Raw genomic sequence first — 22,503 nt, forward strand, 5'->3', positions numbered from 1 at the left:
CCCTCCCTGGCTAAGACTAGGAGCAGAATCACAAAGCCATTGCTGTACAAATTTACTGTAACACTGACAAAACGGGAGGCAATACTTTATATCTCAATTTCTCTTGGCCTCTTAGGAAACTAGAGCGAGACACCGTTTCCATTCACAAGCACCACCACTTCCTGGCTAGTTCACACCTGAGTTCACTCTTCCCATGAAGGGCAGGTGTAGCTACTGAGCCTTGTCCACAGTGATTTTCTACCACAGCTTCTCTCGTCCGTATGTGCATCGTTATTTTGAAGAGACAAAAGATACACAGGAGGAAAAAATGTCAGAGCATCGTTATTTTGAAAAGGTAAAAGATACACAGAGGAGGAAAAATTTCACGGTCCTCCTCTGGCTGAATACCCAGGGACACTGATGTTCTAGATGTTTTAGGAGTCTCAATTTTTAAAAAATATTAACACCGTCTTATTTGAATAAGAAAGAAAACCCTAGTGGGGCGGGGGTGGTGCACACCTTTGATCCCAGCACTTGAGAGGCAGAGGCAGGCAGATCTCTTGTGAGTTTGAGGCCAGCGTGGTCTACAGAGTGAGTTCCATGACAGCCAGGGCTACACAGAGCAACCCTGTCTTGAACAAACAAACAAAGAAAAATCCCCAGAATTCTTTGGATGTCAGTGCTGGGATGACCAGAGAGCTGACATTCTCTGGTTCTAGCAAAACACTCAACACGCAACACTCACGAGCTCATGTCAGTGCCTGCTCTGTACCTGGGACCAGTCTAGGTGTGGGCTGAGCTTGCTCTAGAAATCTGCGCTGAATGAAGGATGTGGACCTGAAATGGCCAAGTCTAAGAAAGTCTCGTCAATTGTCTTCACTGTGTTCCACTGACATCTCAAGCTCATAGGGAAGCAGCTGAGATGGCTCTTCCCTCTGACACCCTTCCGAGGAGTGAGGGTCTGGGAAGCAGGGGTAGTGCTCTCACCATGGTCCTGGGTTCTGAGGGGAAGTAAGGGACTGGCCCCTGCACAGCAGCAGCCCCAGGGACACTGTTCTGACTGACACTTGGCATTCTCCGGTTTCAAGCCAGGGGAAGAGAATGAAAAACATATGACGCCGGTATCTTCAAACAGAGTGGAACTCCGTGATTGTTAGCAATAAGCTTACTTGAATCTACAATTCAAGTAGAATTGGCTACTCCGAATTAATTTAGGAAATACACCCCACCCACTAACTTTTAAAATTCAGAAAGCAGCTCACTGCCAAGCAGTTACTTATCAAAAAAATTTAGTGGTAAATAATCTAGTTGGCTCAGAAAATGCTGTTTTAGTAGTCTAAGAATGAGTTAAGCTTTTTTTTTTTTTTTTAAAATACATTTTCATATTGAAACAGCATGATTTGCCCATGACCTACTTTTACTTATCTGGAAAAACAGGAATATGAACGCGATGAAAGGAAGGGTTGTTTTCTGTGCGGCAGGATTAAAGTTATCTCACAGCTAAAGCTGGAATCCTTTCCTGGGACAGGAGTGTTGTCTTTGCTCTGAGCAGGGCCTTGACAGCTCACACTGGAGAGGGAGGAAAAGGCCCCAGTGAAGAATGCGGGCACACTGAAACCAAATTGCAATGGAAAGCTTTTCTACCCAGCATCCCATTTGTAGGACATGCCGATGGTGCTGACTCCACAGGAGGGCCCTCGTTAACGATGTGGGGACCACTGCATCCTGCCGCTGCCCTCGTTTCTTAGGGAAGCCATTCAACATCCATGTGGCGACTGTTTCTATGTCTCAGGGATCACAGGAGAGGCCTGTTCTTGACAACACTGGGTCTGGAGTCACGGGCTCCTGGAGGTAAATCCCATGGTAACCTCTCACTGCCAGTGTGATCCTGGGTAAACCCTACAACCTCTTTAAGCCACAGATCTTGATTGGCGAAAGGAAGATTAAAGTAAGATTTATGAAATTAGGCTATAGGAGCATGTGCAGGCACACGTAAGCATGTATATATGAAAAGAGACAGCATTTGGTGCAAACACTGGCACATGCTACATCGCTATTATTATTCATGACTTCCGGATGCGTGAGGGTGAGGATGCTACGCGAACCTGTGGCAGTCTGTAGTTCACAGCTCTAACAAGGGCCCTTCCTCAAAGACCTCTGTGTTGCCAGCCATCAGTGATGGCCTAAGAGGCCTACACTACAGTGGGCGAAATTTCTGTTAACTATGAGGGTGAAGGTCTCATGTAGATACTTCGTGTGTGCATGTGTGTGTTCACGTGTGCGTGGGAGCATGTGAAGTTCAGGGCTTGACATCTTCATCCAGCTTTCTGGGGCATGGCCAGTCATTGAGCCCGGAGCTCCCCCGTTCAGCTCTGCTCACTAGCTGGCCTGTGAGACCCAGGGATCCCCTTGTTTCTAGCTCCTCGGCACTGGGTTACAGGTGTGCATGACAGTGCCTGGCTCTTTACATGGGTACTGGCGGTCCCAACTTTGGGCCTGCATGCTTACACGTTACAACCGAGCCATCGGCTGAGGCCCCGCGAGTGTAACTATTAAAACACATACAAACTACTGGTTGGACCTCTTTCCCAGAGGCCTTTACTTCCAGTGGATGCTAGTCCACCTCAGAGACAGACGTATGGCCGTGTGGGGTAGCCTCCTTCAGTGGGCAGGCTGACCTGTCCCCCGCCCTGACACCCAGGCCCACCACTCACGGGAGCAGTACTTCTTGTATGTTATTCCAGATGGCCTTTCCTCCCATGATGATTGTCAGCTGTGTCGTCAGTTCGAGGAGACAGCCTCCTGGGTCACACTGGCAAGTTATAAAGAGAACAGCGTTTAGATTCCAGGCGTGTAACCTTCAAAGACATATTACATTAGCATCTCTGTTTGTTCTCCTGGGCTAAAAATAGCTCGGAAAGGCACAAGAAAGTCACTATTCATTAGGCAGCAGAGAGAAGGCAAGCAGCAGCAGCTTCGGCTGTGGAGAGAGTTAGCACGATCCTGGTTTCGCACCTCTTCATTTCTGTACTTTCCCAGCCAATACACCGGGTCTCCCGGATAGCCCACAAATTTGCCCTTAAAGAACGCGATGTAGAAGCAGGACGAGTAGTAGTTGACGAACTGGAACAAGAACATCTTCATGGTGAGGCTGTTCTCGTAATCGGTCTGCGTCCTCGGGAGTTCTGTGGGGAAAACAGCAACAAGGAAGATGCTGAAATCCAACAGCTTTGAGACCCTAACCAAAGACTCTGATGCCCAAGGTAACACGCCATAGAGAATACAATTCACACCATTTTCGATTTAATCTGCTTTCCGTTCCTTAATACAGCCATTGTGCTAATTCTGAGTTTACACACTGTTATGAGTTCTTTTCCCAAATAAACACAATATCCTCCATGGAAAACACCACCACATGTGCACGCATGCACACACACACACACACACACACACACACACACACACACACACACTTTTTCTTAAAAATTGTAAATGCTTTAACAAGAACTGCTTTGGTCTAAAACCCCACAGTTATTTTTGTTGTGGTACTAGAAACCCGGGACCTCTGCCACTGAGCCACATGCCCAACCCCTCAGAAAATTAGCTCTGAACAGCCTGGTAAAAGACTGCTCTTTTGTCTTCCAGAATTGTAAGATCTGCTGGAAACCATAAAACAGAAGCAGTTGGCTGGAGGCATCTGGGAAGCACAAAGGTTTGTCCTCCTCGCTACGAATCTCAGCCCATCTGACCATCATCCTGAGAGTGATCCAAGCTCACGCAGGGTATGGGAAGGCCCTAACTGTAGTTCCCTAAGACTGTTAGCCTACAGGGATGAAAATGGCCAGATGGCTTCCCTAGGCAGAGCCTCACCGAAGTTGGTGATCATGATGGCCACCTTCTCGTAGATGGTGTTCAGGATCATGATGATGATGAAGCTGATGATGGAGGCCGTGATGGAGGTGGCCATCTGCGGAGTCAGGTACTTCTGGATCGGGTCTGTGCCGTTGGGGTTCTTGGGGAGGGTGGCGGAAAACACGATGAACACCGAGAGCCTGTAGACGATGATGCCGATCACAGACGCGATGATGAGCAGGATCTGGAACCACCAGCAAAGGCAGCATGAGCCTCGGCAGGACGCAGGCTGGCCCCGGCCCCGGCCCCGGGCTCAGAGCAAGAATGGGCAGGTGCCAGATGCAGGAACTCTCCCAAAAGTGCCAGGAAAGGGTTGGAAAAATGGGGCAGAGTGGGAAGGAACACAGTTGCCCAAAGGGGAGCACCCACCATAGTGGGACCCCCCCCCCACAGGGGTCACAAATCAGACATCCTAGAGGTAAGATATGTTCATTATGATTCATAACAGTAGCAAAATTACAGTTAGGACGTAGCAACGAAAATAATACAGCATGAGAAACTGTCTGAAAGGGTCGCATCGTCAGGAAGGGCGGGAGCCACGGCTTTAGACCCTGTCGGAGAAGCTCTTTAGACTGTTCTCCCTATGTCTTCTTTCTCGGATATACTTTAGAACCATGGACTCTGGCTGCTCATGTGATGAGAGCCGGGGAAAAGCTACAGAGAACAAGAACTCAAGCACCAAGCCAGGCACCCCCCATGTGCAGAGCCACACAGAGGGAGGAGCTTCAGCCTCCTGCATGTGAACCTCAGCTCAGCCACTGGCTGTGGAACCTGGGACAGGCTCCCTTTCCTCATGCGATGGGCCGGATACCACAGGGAGAGCGCTACGCCTAGGCCTAGGAAATACTAGGTAGTATCAGCGATGGTGAGGGTGACCAAGTGTTAAAAAGACATTTTCTTACTTGCTGTGCAATCTGCATATAGGGAAGGTATTGTGTTTCTCCATATTCTCGCTCATTATCTCCTCTCCTTCACAGTTAAGTCTTGTGAAATGAGAAGGAGTGTGTGTGTGCGCATGTGTGTATGTAAATTAGCTTAAGGCTGAGAAAAAAAGTGGAAAAACGCAGCGTCTTCCTCCCTCTGCATAATACAAACAGGCCATTTAAATCTTTCTAGTAATCACCCCACAATCACTTTTATAATCACTCATCACAAGAACACCATTTGAGTGTGCTCACTGCCAACCTCAACACTCTCTCACTGCTGAGTTCCCCTAAGTAGTAGGCAGTGTTAGAAGGAAGAAATACAGGCTAAAAGAGAGAGAGAAAAAAAAGTCCTAGATTAAGTTGACAGAAGGGAAAAGTATGGGAGCCACACTGAGTCAGACACAGACCTCAGCAGCTCTGCTGCCCAATGGGCCTGCGCTGCCCTTGGCTTAGGTACCAGTTTCCGGTACCTGCCAGAGCTGTCACCAACCTGCAATGCCCCCACAGCTTTCCAGGCCGTGGGATTTGCTCGGTCTTCGCAGAGCAGGGTACATTCTCCCTTCAGGTTGGTCTTTTCCTGACTCTAACATACTTCAGATCAAACTGGAGTATGTGCTCACTGTAGAGAACTTGAAAAGCGCTCCACAGTGGGCAGACATGCCCCTCCGCCTCGAGGAGAAAAGCTGAGCTATGCTCTGCAGGGTCAGTCTGAAACTCAGCGGATGTTACTCAGGCTGCAGTCACCAGCCCTCACCCAGTCCTACCCCAGACCTGGAGTTCATTTTCCCCTATTTCGCTATCATATACACCAAAGGGAAATTGGCTTTATCACCTACAATTTGAAAAAAAAAAAACAAACCTTTTAATTATGAAAAAGTAATAGAAAAATAGGTACGATTGCTCACTACTAAAATAAAAGCAAAAATTATCTCAGAACTGTGCCTGATCTGCCAGTTTTTGTATCTTCATCTTTCCCTTTAACTCATCATAAACCTTAGGAGTTTCCCGCATCATGGAATATTTCATGAACATACTTTTGCAAGACGTACAACATTCCATCGTCTGGCTAAGGTTGAGGTGGAACTTTTTTTTTTTTTTTGCTCTCTGTTCATGTATTTATAGGCCTATGTGTGTGCATGTGTGTTATAAAATGTGATAATGTCTGTGAAAAAAAAATCTTCCCTTTCCACAACACCTATTCCTTTAATGACAAGATCTTCCTGTGTGGCCCAACCTGACTTCAAACTAACCATCCTGCCTTGGCTCAGTGAATTTGGGGATCCCAGATCGGGGAGGGCAACCTCTCTGGACTTTGACATAGTCCTTAATGAGCAGTTTCTAAAAGCTGAATGAAGATAAACCTTTCTGTGCGTAACTTAACATACAGTGTCAACCGGATTTCTAGGGCAGAGGAGAAACAAAATCGCCTGCCCTGTGGGAGGGGCTGATGCTGCAGCCGTCACCTCAGCATGGTGCCCCCAAGAGGCAGAAAGTAGAATCTCATCATAACCTGCCCCGGCCTTCCCACTGGGGCCACTGTGTTTTTCTTGGCTTGTGACTAGGTCACCCGCTGTCACCAGCTGCTGAGCTCTTGCAGCTGTCTCCCGGCTGACCAGGCCTCCGGGATCGGGATCGGTCCTTCGCATTGCTCTGTATTCTTCTGGTGTTTTGTTTAAGTTCAGAATGTCAAAAATCTTTATGTTTCTCTGAAATGCCTTCCACTTCTAGTGGGGTCTAGAAAGTCATTTTAGACCTACAGGCTGTACATTGACTCACATTTATTTCTACTTTATGGCTTACAGTTTTAAAATAAAGTACTCTGGAACTTATCACAGCATGTGGTTCAAAGAACGGCCCTGACCTTTTTTCCCCCAAGAGCTAGCAAGCATTCCCACTGTTCAACAGTTTTCTTTGGATCTAAAATCCTTCCTTTCTTATGCATTAAATCACCACACCAGAGCCTGGATGGATCTGGCTGTCAAGTCCCATTCTTTAATCTGTTTATTCCTAAGCCAAACAAAGCTCTCCTTAAATTGTATTACTGATATCTTTTAATTAATAGTAGACCAGAGCTATTTTGTGAAGTCTGACATTTTTAGCAATGCTTTTGTTTTTCCATCTAAAATCAGTCTTAAAACTTCCTTTTCTTTCTTTAATTTTTAACGCCTTCTTTTTCGGCATACCTCTTTGTTACTGAAATTCCTAAAAAATTCCTAAAATTTTTAGCTTTAGCTGTTGCTATCACAGTTTTTTGTTTTTTGTTTTTTGTTTTTTTTTTTTTTGAGTTCTTACTGCCTCCCACTGGGTTTCTTCAGTAGCAGCTGGAAACTCCTGACCAGGTGAGCTGATAGCAGGAAACAAGGTGGAAGGGACAGAGGAGCCTCAAGACAATGGAAAGGAAGGTGCCCTGACCTGGCGATACTCCATGTAGCAGCCAGGGAGCGCTCAGGAGCCATCTCAGGTACCAGAGAGGAACCAGCCACACCTGGCTTGCACTACCCTTGAAATTTTACTGGAGACGCTAAAAAAAATTGTCAGGTGATGAAACAAATTGAGCAATCAGTCAAACATAAGCTCGTGACGGCGTCTTACCCAGAAGAAGACAGCACTGGCACACAGGGTGACCCGGATGCACTTCCCACAGGTGGTGAACGGGATTCGCTCCTCCTCCTGGGGAACAAAAACAGTCGGTTAAGCGGGCGACGCCAATAGAGCTGTTGATACCTCTGGAGGGGTCAACAGATCCGGGACTCACAAACAGGCAAAACCCGAGTTTTCAAGCACACCGTTCTCACTTATAACTGTGTGGTTAATACTCTCAAGCAGCCCAAGTGCGGCAGCTGTTTGTTTGTTTTGGTGTTGGCGATTAAACACAGGGCCCTGTACTCACTTGGCAAATGCCTTCAGCTATCAGATCTGTGGTTTTGGGCCAAGCTTTTTATAGTGACATGGTATAATGACACATTGTTTTTGGATAGTTTCCACCTTAAAGTTTATCAAGAGAGGAAAACAAGGCTCCTCCTGATTTCCCTGGAAGAGCAGCCAGGGTGAATCTTAGCTGTATTCACCCCACGCCAGGTACTTTCCTATGTGAGTTTTATCCACAAACTCCATCAATCCTCATTACACTAACACCGACATTCTATCACTTCCATTTTAGAGATGAGCAAACTGAGGCACATAAGCTGCTGTGTTCGGAACTGAACGAAACCCCTGCAGCGTCAGCAATACGACTCTCCTCTCTAACCTAGGGAGGATGCGTGAGGCAGCAAAGGTGGAGCGAGGAATACGGAAAAGGAGATTTTGCTTGGAAGTTTTAGTGAGCCGCATTTCACTGGGGATTTTATCCATCAGTTCACAATTTTAAATGGTCAGACCATCTCTGCCTTAGTACTCTGTAAGGTTTGTCATTCTGTGAGTTTCATACCGTGAAGACTCGGAAATCAGCTGTTGGGGGCTTGGGGGTACAGGGAGACGCGCAGTGCTATTTCTCATTGCGGCAGAGGCTGCAGCAAACCTAGTCTTCCAGTGACAAACAGCTCACACGGTGCTGGCACTCAGTAGTATCTCAATGTGCATCCCCCCCCAACTCCTTCTGACTTTAGGATAAGAGCCACAGTGATTCTGAGCATACCCCATCTAGAAGGCGCACCAGTGGCCGCCGGCTCAGAGGGACAGTGAGCTCAGGAAGAAAATTCACTGCAATGAAGCTGCCTGCAATGCTCGCGATCCATCCGTAAACGCCAACGCAGCTCCCCTTCAACTGTGCCATTCCTGCTCTCTCTAAAGCATATGCATTTTGCTGTGACTGTAAGGGAGTGGCCACAATTGTCTTCCACATCTGCTGTCCTAAGCAGAGCCCACAACTCATCTGGGATACCAGAGCCTCACTGATGCCATAATGGACCAGGGACTCTGCCCTGATCAAGAACCACGATGGCTTGGTGGGTCACTTCAGAGAATGCACTGCATCACCTGGCTGAGAACCCGCAGGGAGAGCCCTGCGCTGCATCTCTTTCCTGTGAATCTGGAAGGGAGACATCGCTCTGCGGCAGAGCAGACACACACCTGAGTGATCTCGTTGATTACCACGTGATTGCACTGGGCTTCGTACTCCGGCCGGGGCTGTTCCTCCTGCTGTAGCTCAACAGTGTCCCATTCATACTCGAGCTCTGCCTGGCGCCGCTTCCAGAACTCCAGAAACAACGTGACTGATGAGAGAGAAGAGGCCAGTGTGGCTCTTTAAGGCTGGCGTCAGAACTCCATGCTGGGAGTTAGCCCTCCTACTCTCTTGTGGTGAGCACAACCTCTTCATAGGTGATGGTGACAGTCAAAAGGCAGAAAATGTTTTTTTATTTAAATAAAAATGCTGGTAATTTGCAAACACCGTGAAACATGACAGTGTGAGAGGGGCGATGGGAGGGTCAGAAGGCAACTGTGCATGTCAGACACAAAGCTTGCTACCCCACGCCTCACCCACCGAACACACAAGTGAATTCACTGCTAAGAGCAGTTCACCGTTCAGCCTTTCTCTCCGTCCTCCTCGCTCTTCTGTATCCTCCCTCTGGGTCGGTATAGAAACGGGGGCAATACATCAGTGCCCACTAAATAAGCTAAAACAACATTTTTATATGAAAAACTCATCTTTCTCAATTTTATACAAATGTGAAAAAATCAGGTGTCACTATTTTTCATAATCTGTAACTCAAAAAAAAAGCTAAAAAAAAAAAATGTTAAATGTTAATTGAAGACACAGCGTCCAGGTCCAGATCCAGAGTCCCTAGGCTCTTTTAATTAGTCCATTGTCTCTAACCCGCCTTATATAAAAGTTCTGACGTTATCACGCTTCCATTCATAATTACTGTTCCAGTGTCCACTGGATGCTCAGAGCAAGAAGGGCTCCTAGATGCATGGGAATGACAGGCACCACAGACAGAGGAGGAACAGACTCCTAGACGCATGGGAATGACAGGCTCCACAGACAGAGGAGGAACAGACTGGAGACAGCTAACGGATAACCGTTCTCAACCTGTGGGTCGCCTATCAGATATCCTGCATATCAGATACTTACATTACAATTACAACAGCAGCAGAATTACAGTTCTGAAGTGGCCATGAAACGGTTTTATGGTGGGGGTCGCCACAGCATGAGGAACTGTATTAACGTGTCTCAGAGTTAGGAAGGTTGAGAACACCGTACCAGATGCCTCGGGGACAGACTTGGGGACCACGTCTTGCTTTGTGTCTTGTGATGACTGGCATGATCAGGTGAGGTGGGAAAGGGACAGGTGAAGAAAAATCTAGCTTCCTCGGGGAGCTGCCCAGGAAACCTGAAGGAGGCCAGAGCACCAGGGGCTTTCCATTCTGGCTGTGACTAAAGATTAGGACGGCCAAATGACAGCGGCAGGAAGGCCTGTTATAAAGAATGTTACGCCCCTTGAGAGGAGCTGGGAGTTCAAAGGTTGGGAGGGGCAGCAAAGGTGGGCTAGTGTGGACACAGTGCAAGGAGACCTGCGGGCAAGCTGCGGATAAGACAGCATTGTGAAGAATGTTGAAGTGGACAAAATGGATGCAAGGTGTAATGAAGGGGCTAGCAGAGGTCAAGGATATAGGCCAGGTTTGTGGTGTGAGCAGTGTCTGTCCTTGATCCTAGCGTAGTCGCGGAGCATACCACAGAGGGAAGACACTCTGTCAGTGTGGTGCTTTGAATGAGAATGACCTCCCCAAGCTCATATAGTTGAGTACTTGGTCCCTAGTTGTTGGAACTATTTGAGAAGGATTAGGAGGTGTGGCCTTGTTAGAGGAGGCATGCCACCAGCACAAGCTTTGGGGTTTCAAAAGAAGCCCATTCCTAGGTCTCTCCTCTGTCTGTCTGTCTCTCTCTCTCCTTCCTACTTTGGGCTCAGGCTGTGAATACACAGCTCCTCCTCCAGCCAACATGCCCAATGCTGCTGTCACGATGCCTCACCGTGACAGACTTCAGCCTTCTGAAACAGCGAACACCATTAAATACTTTCTTTTATTAGTTGCCTTAATCATGGTGCTTTATCAAGTCAATAGAAAAGCAACTAAGACAATTAGTGATAATAGGTGTCTGTGGGCAGCTGCTGAGTCTAGAGCACTGGGAAGAACCGGTCAAGTCAGAGTCCTCAGCGTCTATAGTGCCAGCTGGGGCTTGACAGGGAGTGGACGAGATCACCGAGCAGGGTGTCTACAGCGGTAGGCCTCACCTGAGCTGCACAGAAGAGGCAATGTGGGGAGCTTGAAACAGCCCTGAGCACAGGCACCAGCCCTGACAGTCTTTCTGTTTTGATAGGTCTGACATGAGGACTGCTGCCTGAACACTTGGAGTTTGTTGATTTTGTTTTCCTTGTCAAGGTTCCAATTGTCCTGCAGAGCCTGGTGGGAAGCCTGAAGCTAGGAGGAAAGGCTGGGATAGAGGAGAAGGACATGAACTCAACACCATCCCAGGGTGAAGACCAATGAAATGCCCAAGAATCCACCCCCAGCCTTGCTAGTGCTGACTACTTCCTCAACAGTCAGTTGGGGCAGAAACTGCCTGGGGGTTGGAATCATTTCCCATAGAGGGCAGGATGCTGGCTCCACGGAGCAGCATTCAGGCCCTCAGTGTCCTTGATCTAGCCCAAGGGGAGATGAGGTCACTGGGTAAAATCCTTCAGGGCACCAGGCAGCTGTGTGGAGCAAGCTCTGACTGCCGGTCTTGCAACCCCCGGAGCTATGCTAGATTCACGTGGCAGGCACTTCCTGAGACCCAGCTGGAGAGTTTGTCCTCTTAGGCAGACCTCAGGACTAAGGTCCCTCGGTGAGCACCCACACGGCGCACCATGCAGAAGGCCCACTTCAGTTACTCCAGTTCTGCCAAGAACGCCCCACCCCTGAAGTTCCCTCTGCTCTGAATCGTAGCCATGACATCATTCCAGTGAAGTGTACACTCTCTTACAGAAAGCGCTGGACCTCCCCTGTCCACGCGTGTAGCACGCATGTGAGCGAGCCTGACCTACATGTGCTTCTAGGCTTACTGTCTGCCATGCCCACATGTCACTGCTGTGAGGACAGGGGCGTTTTGTTCACGGGTTGACAATTGCGACTTGACAAACGAAGGCACCGACCGAGTGAATAAACGGAAGGAAACATGACAGAATCTGGGTGTCCCCAACTCCGGCTTGAGGAACTAGTCTTCTCAGAGTTCCCAGTTAACACCTCCTCACCTGTTCGATTGGCACCCCGCCACTCTCTGTTACGCCAGTTGACCTGGGTCAATGCTTTGTTTCATTGAGTCTCGGTTTTCGTTTTCAAACTCACTAAATTCTACCCTCATTTAAATTATTTCTTTCTGCCTACTGATTCTGGGCTTCTTCCCCTCCCCCCCCCCCCAAAGCTCCAAGATACCTTAAATGACTTATTTGTAGCCTCTCTTATGCTTTAATATGTATTTGAAAGTACAAACTTCCTTACAACTGTTTTCATTGTACCACAGAGATTTTCATGGGTTGTGTTTTTGATTGTCATTTGAGTCTAGGAACTTCTTTGAGTGGTTCCTCGATTTCTTCAACGACCCCTCCATTTACCATTCAACAGTGTGTTGCTTGATCTTCAAGGATTTTTCTTTTCTGTTTTTAAAGTTATTTTCATTCTTTTTAAAACTATGCATGTAAGTGCCTATGGAGGCCAGAGATGCTGGAGCCTCTAGAGCTGAAGTTGCAAGTAGTTGTGCGTGGCCTAGCTGTGTGCATAGTTTCTCTGCAAGGGCAGTAACTTGACTAGTGAACCACCTCCCCAGCCCACATCTGTTCTACAGTTATCTCAGTCTTCTATCTCGGAGACCTGCTTTGTGTCCGAGTATATGATCTGTTTTGGAGAAAGTTCCAGAGGCTGCTGAGTTCCATTTCTTTGGTGTTTGGATGTAGCTCTTTGTTACAGTCCATTTGGCCACTTAACTCAAGACACTTCTTTGTGGAACTGATACTTTCTAACCCTCTACACAGGACATAAACACATTGACATATAATTAAGTCAGTGAACTCAAGTATTTCTGCCTCTTCCTAAAAACATTGTTGCAAACTTGTTAAGGTGCATTTTTGTTGTCACTTTGTTTCTGAGACAAAACAAAAACAAAAACAAAACAGCAAATGTAGCCCTGGCTCTCCTGAAACTATGTAGACCAGGTTGGCCTGGACCTCACAGATCTGCCTTCCAGGTATTGGGATTAAAGGTGTGGGCCAGCATGCCTGGCTTATACTGTATTTGTCACCGATTGAAGGCTGAGAAAAGCCAAGCTTTCTGCACAGCTCTTATTTTGTGGTTTGTTAATTTTTGTGGCCAGGTGGCTACTTTTAAAATCAAAGAAGTACACAGAATCTATGAGGCCAGTCTCTCAGTACAAGAGGATTCATGAGAATAACTTTTCTCTCAAAAAGCAACATCAACAATTCCAATCCACACGTAAACAGGGAAGAGTGGCTACCTCCCCCAGCTCTCTGAAATGGAGGGTCAAAAGTGGTTTACTTCTTGTGCGGTTCAGCCCTGGAAGGGACCAGATGTGAAGTGAGCAAGTGGCTAGGTGGAAAACACAGGGTTCTTAGTGGACCCCCACCTGGAAGGCAAACCACAAGAATGGAGAGGGAGGTCTTCATTTTCATTCACAGCCAAGAACTCTATGTTTTGGAGTACTCCTGGGAGCTATCAGTGTCACTCATATGCAGTGTGTCCAAGAGCTGGGAGAAATTGCTGTTCTGTATCTTTTGCTCTGTGTCTCTGCAATATAACAAGGTGCGCTCTGCTGGCTAGCACTGTACCTCAGTACCAAGGCAAGCCGCACACCACACTCCCGTGCTTCTCAACTTGCTGGCCGCAGCCCCTTTGGGGGTTGAACGACCCTTTCATAGGGGTTTCATATCAGATACTCTGCATATCAGGTATTAACATTAAAATTCATAACAGTATTTACATTACGATTCATAACAGTAGCGAGATTACAGTTATGAAGTTGCAATGAACTAATTTTATGGTTGGGGGGTCACCACAACATGAGGAACTGTATTAAAGGATCACAGCATTAGGAAGGTTGAGAACCGCTGCTCTGCTCAATTAGACACAGTTAAAACTCTCCCAGTACCCACCAGCATAAGAGATGAGGGAGGGTTGCATGGATCTCAAAATAAAAAACGACTTCTCTTAATTATGATAGCATTGCATCTAAAGACCATATATATCAGATGGAGATACCCAAACACAAAAAATTGTCCAGAGAAGTATAGTCTTAGGTTCTATAACAAAGGACAAGACAAACTCTGATAGGCAGATGATGTATTCGGATGCTGTGTGAGTCAGAGGCATCTTAAAAGGCCTCTAACTCTCTGACGTCCTTCTATAAGGTAAATGAGCTTTTCACCCCAGGTCATCTTTCTCACCCACCTTTCTAAGATTCTCTTGCAGCTGGGGTACTAGAAATGATGTTTTAAGTGCTCACTAGGTGTGTCTGTGTGTCGTTGAGATAGAGACGAAAGAGGAAGCAGCAGGAACAGCTCAGGCCTGGGAACAGCATGTGCAGCCAGTTCCTTGGCCCCCAAGTGCAGGCCTCTGAGCTTTCTCGTTCTGGGGCTCCTGAGGGGCCGAGAAGCTGTTGGTTTCCCAGGAATTGCTCAGGTTTGTTTAAAACTTGCCCTTAAAGGTGATCATTGAAAAATGGTACTGCACAACACCTGTCTAAGGCAGGGAGAGTCGGCTAAGGAGCAGTGGGGGAGGTTGGGATACGTTCAGGGCCTTTGTTTTAACCACAGCTGGTGCTCAGGGCCCAAGGAGTCCTCAAGATCTCTCAGGCTGGTGCAGCCTGAATGGGTGTGCACTTGCTTCTAGTTAAGTATATGATTAGTACTATACTGGCTATAAAAGTTCTTCTAGCCTCAGTGTTTACCAATGCTAGAAAACAGAGAAATAGCGCCAGATACACTATGCTGAAGGAGATGCCACAGGAATGGAATGACTTCAGAGCCTCCCACCGCCTCGGTCCTGCCATTTCAGTCTTTCTGTAATGAGGTTCACAGCAGTAGTCCTCAGAAGCAGAAACAGCAAGGAAACCAGCTGTAAAGCCCATACATATCCTGAAAGATGTACACATAATGTTACAAGCAAAGCAGAGATGCCTTCTGCATCCTAACATCAGACAGGATCGATTGGCAGCCTGGGTGCAGTTAATGATCAGAGAAAGGAAAGTTCGGAAATTTGAGGTTTGTCTTTCCTGCATCAAAATTATTATTATTATTATTATTTTAGCTTTATTTAAAACATCTGTTAGAATTATAGAGGTCGCAAGCTGTGGCTAAGGCAACATTAAGAGTGCTGACCTACATGCCTAAGCTCCCTACGTGCTACAACTGGGGGAAAGCGATGTTTACAACAGTGGAGGGCAACACAGGGGATCTTAATACATGAATCTGACCCGAAGCCTCCCTCATGCCAGGCAAGCCCTCTACCGCTGAGCTGCTCTTCCAGCCCTCCGTGTTTCTGTGCCACGTTTCTCCCAGTGCGTGGTTTCCAGCAAAGCATGGTAAGTGTCTGAATGAGAGGGCCTCTCCCTGGATAAGTGTGGCTACCTCAGACTTCACTCTCCCCTGTGTCCACAGGTATTTCTTAAGGGTACAAAATGCCATTTGGTGGCCTTTCACAGGTACAGCCATCACCCACTCTCCAGGAAGGTATGGTTCACTTCCTTCCCTGCACTCTCCTATAACCTGGAGCTGCTGATCTCAACCTACATAATGCAACTGGAAATGAAAGGCATGCATCTCCGAAAATGCGATTTTCCCCGCTGTATGACAATCTTTACACCAACCAAACACTCATAAGTCTGCTCTTCAATAAAGTGCTTTCCTCACTGTGTTGTTGATGCTGCACAGATTACAAAGGATGCACGGCATGCAGTTTCTATGCAGAACTTACAGGCTCACATCGCATCTTTTCTATTAATTCCAGGGAACTGGCTTTTATCACCACAGTGAAACATACTTAAAAACTTTTCAATCCTATAGAAGTGTAAAAGAAGCAAATGCACTGATGATCTCTCAGTGCTCCCCGCTGCCCCAGCCCCAGGCTGGATCCCAGTGGTAGGAATTGTTGTAGCACAGAGATAACCATTCGTGATCTACAAACCTGGAATCCAAAACATGCTGACTTACGCAAACATGGCTACTTTGGAATATTGTAGACTTTGTATATTTGGATTAATGATATTCTTGTGATAGTCTCTCAAAGAGGAGGAGAAAGAGGAATAAGTAGAGGAAAAGGAGGAAGAGGAGAAGGCCACCCTGAGTTCTGAATCACTTCTGCTCCTGAGCATCTGGGATAATGGATACTGAAACTGTAATGGCTTTCAATGACTCACAACCTCGTCCACTTCATCCCCTTGTTATTCAGGCTTCCTGCCTGACTTCCTGCAGCTGACAGGACATTAGCAAACAGGACAATCAGAGGCCCAGTGGCACAGTTGCACTCGTGGGCACATTTTGCCTAGAAAACTGGTACCCAGGGTGCAACAGTGGCATGGCAATTATAGGGTAACCAATAGTGTTCTGCCTGGATTTGGGGTCTGCTTCACATAACAGAATGCAGACCTGATACTATAAAAAAAGCCAAAAGCCCACGGCTGGGGAGGTCATAGTCTCTGAGGTGGCACCTATTATTGTTACTTGGCTAAATGGCTATGCAGTTGAGCTGTCTTCTAACTATTTAATTTAGATCTGTGGTTCTAGGATGCTCTCCCCTCAGAGAAAGACACTCCTTGTGCTGGGCAGCAGTTATGCGGACTTCTTCCTGTCAGATCACCTTTTACAGTGAAGCCAGCTCACCAGGGATCAGCTGAGCCAGGCCATGTGTGGCCCAGTGAATTGAGAGAAATAAAGAAATAATGAAAGCAGGTGTGTTGTTGAAGCCGTGGCCTTTTGAGGCAAATTTTCACATAGTAAAATCTAATGACATCTATGGATGAAGCTTGGAGGGCCAAATTAAACGGCGACCCTATGAGACTAACTGTTCTATGTTGGAGGACGGTCTTGTGTGCTTTGTTTTCAGAGATCTGGTTGCACTCTGGCTGTGGGCACTGTCATGATCATTGATCAGAGTGGTGTCAACATTGCTCCCCGGTTATCTCTGATTGGTTAATAAAGAAGCTTAGCAGCCTATAGCTAAGGGTGAGAGAGGACAGGGAGGCTGGACTTCCTTTGGCATGTAGGAAGAGAGGGAGGTAGAGAAAGGATGTGCTCTCAAGGATGGAATTAATGGAGCAGATGCAGCCCAGGAAGGACTTATATGGCAAGTAATTCAGGGCGTGTGGCTGAGAAGTAGCCAAAATAGCATAGAAGGCTGGAATAGATGGATATCTGTCCAGCTCTAGTACTTAAAGGCTTGTTGAATAAATCTAATAGGTGTCAGTTGTTTGGGAGCAAGAGAAAATGATTTTAAAAGGTTCCAAAAATATACTTTATTTGCACGGAGGCTCTGGGGGAGTGGAGGCCCAGCCAGGATACGCTCTTCAAAGTGAAAGACTGTAATGGCTTACGCAAAATTGCACCATCACCATCAAACTGAGAGGAAAATGAAAGTAACTTACCCCACACTCCCATAAATACTGCAAAGATCAGGGTCCCAAAACTGTCAAAGATGCACAATTTCTGGAAGACAGAGCAATGACACGGAAATAGGTGAATTCTTCACTTATCAGAACTCAGCAAATACGTAACCCTCTGGATGACCGGCAGCCTGGAGTGTTCGCCAGCCTGATGCTGGTTTTACAATCCCAACACGTATGACATAATCACAGATGGAGTTTCTCACATTTTAAAAGCAAACAGCTTTCGCTGTCTGGGCCCGAGTGCATTTTCTAGTGGAATCTTCCCACACCGCGATAAAGGAATAGACACATCTGCTACGATTGCAGGCCGTTAAAGCCTCTTTTATGAGCTGTCAGAGTGAGCAGAAGGACTCGGCGAGTGGCTCAAAGAATCTAGTGCCCTCTAAGCAACTTTATGATTCGCCTCTTATCATTGTCTCATTTCCCTCAGAGGATAAATTCCAGAAATACTTCTTTTCTTATAAAAAAAAAAAAAAAAAAACACACACACACACACAAAGCTGAGTTTATGTGGCGATGGCTGTCCTCCAGGCGTGCCCTGCTTCCACCGACACGAGGACAGCTTTGCCTCTGTGACTGAGGAGTGTTTTCGGTGGGATAAAGGCCGTGCATGCATTGCTGATGCCACCGGTCCAATTACCACGAAGGATCACTCTTTCACCGGGGCAGCTCTGCCGCTGCTGCCAAACTCAAGCTCTCTGGTGATATATATACACAGCCTAGCTGCCTTTACGACTTGCTGGAAAAATCTTTTAATTGGTTAATTGGTTTATTTTAATTGGTTAATTTTCACTAGTAAGTGTTTAAAAGACTTCTTTAAGAACTCCTAAATGGAACAGAAGAGGGGGGAGGCATGAATTTGGCATGTTTTACAGAGGCCACATGAAGAGTAGGGGCTGGTGTCCAGAGGCTCCAGGTGGGCAAGGGAACTTTCACAGTGACACCATTCAAAGCTGTTTCTAAGTGGGAGGTTACTTTGCTGTGGACAGTTCTTTCAGCTGCTTTTATGCTCACACAAGGTGATATAATTTTCATGTTTGCAAAATCATTGGTTTCTTTTATTAGAAGGTATGCATCTGGATAGTTATATTGTCATCTATCTGGTTTCCAAAGCAGAAAAAAGTTCCCTCAATCATCCATGTGGATTTTGATCAAACAGCATGACTCTAAAACGGTCTCGGGAAACAATTCCCTTTTAAAAAACCAAATTAAACCAACAACAAAAAAAAACCCCAAACCCTCCAGGCTAGGTTAAGGAAGATGGATTTGTCACGCCTGGCTGGAACCAGAGCAAAGGCATGTCCCACAAATGATGCTTTCTGTCTCTTTTATCTTTGCCTTTTAGAAAACCACCTATTCCAAGATGCCTTTTGACATTATGCTATACATTTTAGTTCAAATAACTTCACCCAAAGTACTATGAAAAAGACTCCAAATGTGTAATCTTCTCTTTCAACAACCTGTCCAATGCTTCTTCCATTTTGGATTGGTACCAGTCATGCCAACTGCCAAGTTCCCAATGAAGGAGGTGCCTGGTACCCCAGGGCAAGGTTAGACATAGATGAAGCTGCCGTGCTAGCCTCATATGTCAGAATGATGCACACAGGAATGGAAGTAGGCCTTTCCCTTTCTGCTTTGTCCCATGAGCCCTATGGAAGCAGGAGTAGAGGAGATGGTAAGGTGTATGCTTCTTAGAGGCCTAACTTAGCTTGATCGGCTGCTGGCACAGTGGACCAGACGCCATGTTGGGAGCAGCCCCAAGTCAGCATTCTGCTGGAGTCACGTCACTGAGTGAATATCTCTTCAGAAGAGAGGTAGAAGCTAGTAAGTGTATTATCAGTACTGAACATGAAAGAAATAAGAAACTCTTTTTTGGCCTTAACTCCTTTCACCATTTCTCCCAGATTCTTTTCTTTGTCTCACAAGATTCAAGGAGTCCTTTAGGAACCACAACAGAACCAAAGACCTTCCCCTAAGCAATGAAGGGCACTTGATAGTCCTGAGCTAAGGTGCGGAGGGAGTGAAAGCTTTAGGTGAGGAGGGGAGGGAGGAGGAAAAGATGCCTTCGGAAGGGTCCTCCTCCTGCGGCTTGTTGGGAGCATGACCACTGTACCTGCCTTAGGTACAGAGAGCCTCAGAGCATGTGCTAACATCTGCCCTTTAATTTATCCGTCCAACACGGGCCAGCAGCATCTCTGAGTCTCATTTTGTGTCATCTACGCAAAATGTATAGTTTTCTAGTCTACAGCCCAGCCATTGCCTTGGCTCAAGGGGCTGGGCGGTGAAATATTTTCTAATCTAGACACCAAGTGCAGAAACCAACAGGGCCGACAATGTACCACAGTCACTGTAAGTAGCAGGAGGACAAGTTTTTCAAACACAAATCTGGATTTCTAAGTTCCTCAGAGAGGGAATAATTTGTATGTTATGTTTAAGCAACTCCTTTATGTGAACATCTGGGACATTGAAAATTACCTTAGAAGATTCACAGGTGATATTCAGCCTCCAGAACGGACACAGCCTGTCGCACTGGGGACACATCAGGATCTGGCCGCCGATATCAGGATCACAGACCTCTTTGCTAACAAAAGAGAAATGAAGCAACTCAAAAAACCCAAACACAAGGCTTTCATTTTCTATCAGCATAGTGAAGTCCAAGTTCACTCATGACAAGCAACAAAACTGAAGCCGACAAAACCGGGTCACAGGTGACAGTCACCATTCTGATAAAGGCCTGCCACACAGAAGCTATACAAAGCACACAGAATAGTCAATGATCTACATCCTTTCTTTAAAAACAATTTTTTTTTTTACATATTTAAAAAAATTTTAACCTTTACTTTTATTTATCTGCATGGGTGTTTTTCCAGCACGTATGTCCGTATACCGCATCACAGAAACCAGAAGAGCACACTGACCCTGGGCCTGGGGTTATAGATGGTCGTGAGCCAACAAGTGGGGGCTGGGAACCGAATTCAAATCCTCTGGAGGAGCAGTCAGTACCCATAACTACTTATCTCTCCTGCCCCTACAAAATATCCTTTTTATTTATTCTTTGAGAATGTCATACGGTGCCCAGACCGTAACTCAGGGCTACGACACAGGGTCCTCCTCCACAACTGCTTTGGCAGGAGGGCTTTAAAGCCCAGGGATCCCAGGGAAGCGAGGCTGTGAGTCCTGGCACGACGTAAACCCACTGCCCCCCACAGTCACGGCCGGCTCCGCTCGCCACCCGGCAGCCTGCCGGTCTCCATAAAACCCTTCCGGTTGCTGTTTTTATTTGATGTAGAAATTACACTTCTATTTCTCCTTCCACGAGCCTCAGAGAGAAGAAGACCCCAACGACCCCCATGGCCCCCACCCCCACACAGAGATCCTAGTACTTGTCATAGCGTTGCGTCTAGCCTTGAATCCAGAGGTAATAAGAACATATTTAGTGAAGTCTGTGGACACAAAATCAATATATATATATATATAAAGTATACACAGGGAAACAAAAGCGATTTTCTCCTTATCTACCTGAAACAATTGGGAAATAATTTTAAAAAACACTATTTTTTCAGTAGCTTAACAAGTATAATATCTAGGAATGAATCTAATCAATGATGTATTAAAATTTATATGAAAAAAAAAAAAACAAAACCAAACCCTACAAAACATTGTCCAACACAGTGAAGAAGATCTATATTGGGAGTTTCAGAGTTGTTTGGTGGGGATTAGCACTCGTGTTAGATCTTTTCCATTTGCCCTAAAAAAATCTCATGGGGTGCTCAAAGATCATAACAGACAAGTTGCTAATTAGACACTGCCAACAGAGGCTAAAACAACGACAGCATCACAAGATGAAACATGCAAAGATTTATACCTATATTCAAAGACCTGGCCCCCAAATTAGGAAGATAAGAACGGCAGCTCAATTCACGATACACACACACACACACACACACACACACACAACAAAAACAAAAACAAAAACAAAACACATGAACTTTAATAAAGCCCAGTTGGACCACATTAAAAAAAAAAATCAATTCTTTTTGAGAAATGACAATGACGCCTACAGAGCAGAAAGAGAAGACAGATGGGGCTGGAGACACTGCTCTTGCAGAGGACCCGAGTTGGGTTTGCAGCACCCGCACAGAGCGGCCCACAACCGCCTGTAACTGTAGCCTGGGGCCAGAGGCCATCACTGGCCTTTGGGGGCACCTGTGCTCTCATGCGCACGTGGGCATACATGTACACACACAAACGCACACACGTAATTGAAAATAGAAGAAGTGCTTTTAAGAGAATAGATCAGCAACGTGAGTATCTCAATGATCTTAGGTTAAAGAAAAATGCTGCCAGCGTGGAAACAAAAACCACAGAGGAAGTTACTGATACACTCAAGATTTACTGAGAAGAGGCAAGAAGCTTCGACTGCTCCTAACTGTGATGCCAGTTCAGATGGACCCAGCTAGCATGGGGACCAGCTTTATGGCTGTTTAGGTGACCTTGCAAATAACAGAGAAACAAATGGGTTTGGGAAGCATGTCTGAGACAACCCAGTAAGCTCTAACAAAAGCTACTCATTCATAAAAAAAAATGAGAACAATGAAAAAACCGACAAAAATGTTCTAACCCTCCCTTTTCAGAACTCTGAAAGTTAACCAAATGATTCCCCGTCAGAAACCCGGGGCCCAGACACAGCAGGACAGTGTTTGCTAAGTGATAAAAGCTGTGTCCCCAGACTCTATACCAGCAGAGCTGGTCATCAAGAATAAATGAGGAAAAACAACTGGGTTCACAAGCCCGGCAGGACACAGCGCTTGTTCCTTCCAGGGTCTGCACAGCCCTCAAGAGACACCAAATTGCTATCTTGATCTTGAACTTCTAAGGTGTAGAACTGTGAGAAATGAGCCTCATTATTCAAACTTCCCCAATTGTCAAATTTGTTATATCAGCTAAAACAGAAGAAGACAGATCTGATAAAGGACTTATAAAGGTCAACACAATTACAGGATGAAGACATCTCTCCAACGTCACACTGATGATAATCCC

General features: G+C 46.3%; 1 protein-coding gene across 2 annotated transcripts in view; it reads right to left on the reverse strand.

The window, feature by feature from the left end:
- Positions 1-22,503, reverse strand: part of Ano6 (anoctamin 6) — a 159,277-nt gene that overhangs the window by 19,423 nt on the left and 117,351 nt on the right. For both annotated transcript variants that reach the window (XM_055627116.1, XM_055627115.1), the window contains 7 exons: positions 19,939-20,044; positions 17,443-17,503; positions 8,886-9,028; positions 7,410-7,487; positions 3,850-4,075; positions 2,995-3,164; positions 2,694-2,791 (listed from right to left, as the gene is read on the reverse strand). In XM_055627116.1, coding sequence (XP_055483091.1) covers positions 2,694-2,791; positions 2,995-3,164; positions 3,850-4,075; positions 7,410-7,487; positions 8,886-9,028; positions 17,443-17,503; positions 19,939-20,044 — 882 coding nt within the window. The remainder of the gene's footprint in view (positions 1-2,693; positions 2,792-2,994; positions 3,165-3,849; positions 4,076-7,409; positions 7,488-8,885; positions 9,029-17,442; positions 17,504-19,938; positions 20,045-22,503) is intronic.

The sequence above is a fragment of the Psammomys obesus genome, unplaced genomic scaffold, assembly GCF_907164565.1.
Source record: "Psammomys obesus unplaced genomic scaffold, mPsaObe1.curated_primary_1811, whole genome shotgun sequence".
Taxonomy (NCBI): Eukaryota; Metazoa; Chordata; class Mammalia; order Rodentia; family Muridae; genus Psammomys; species Psammomys obesus.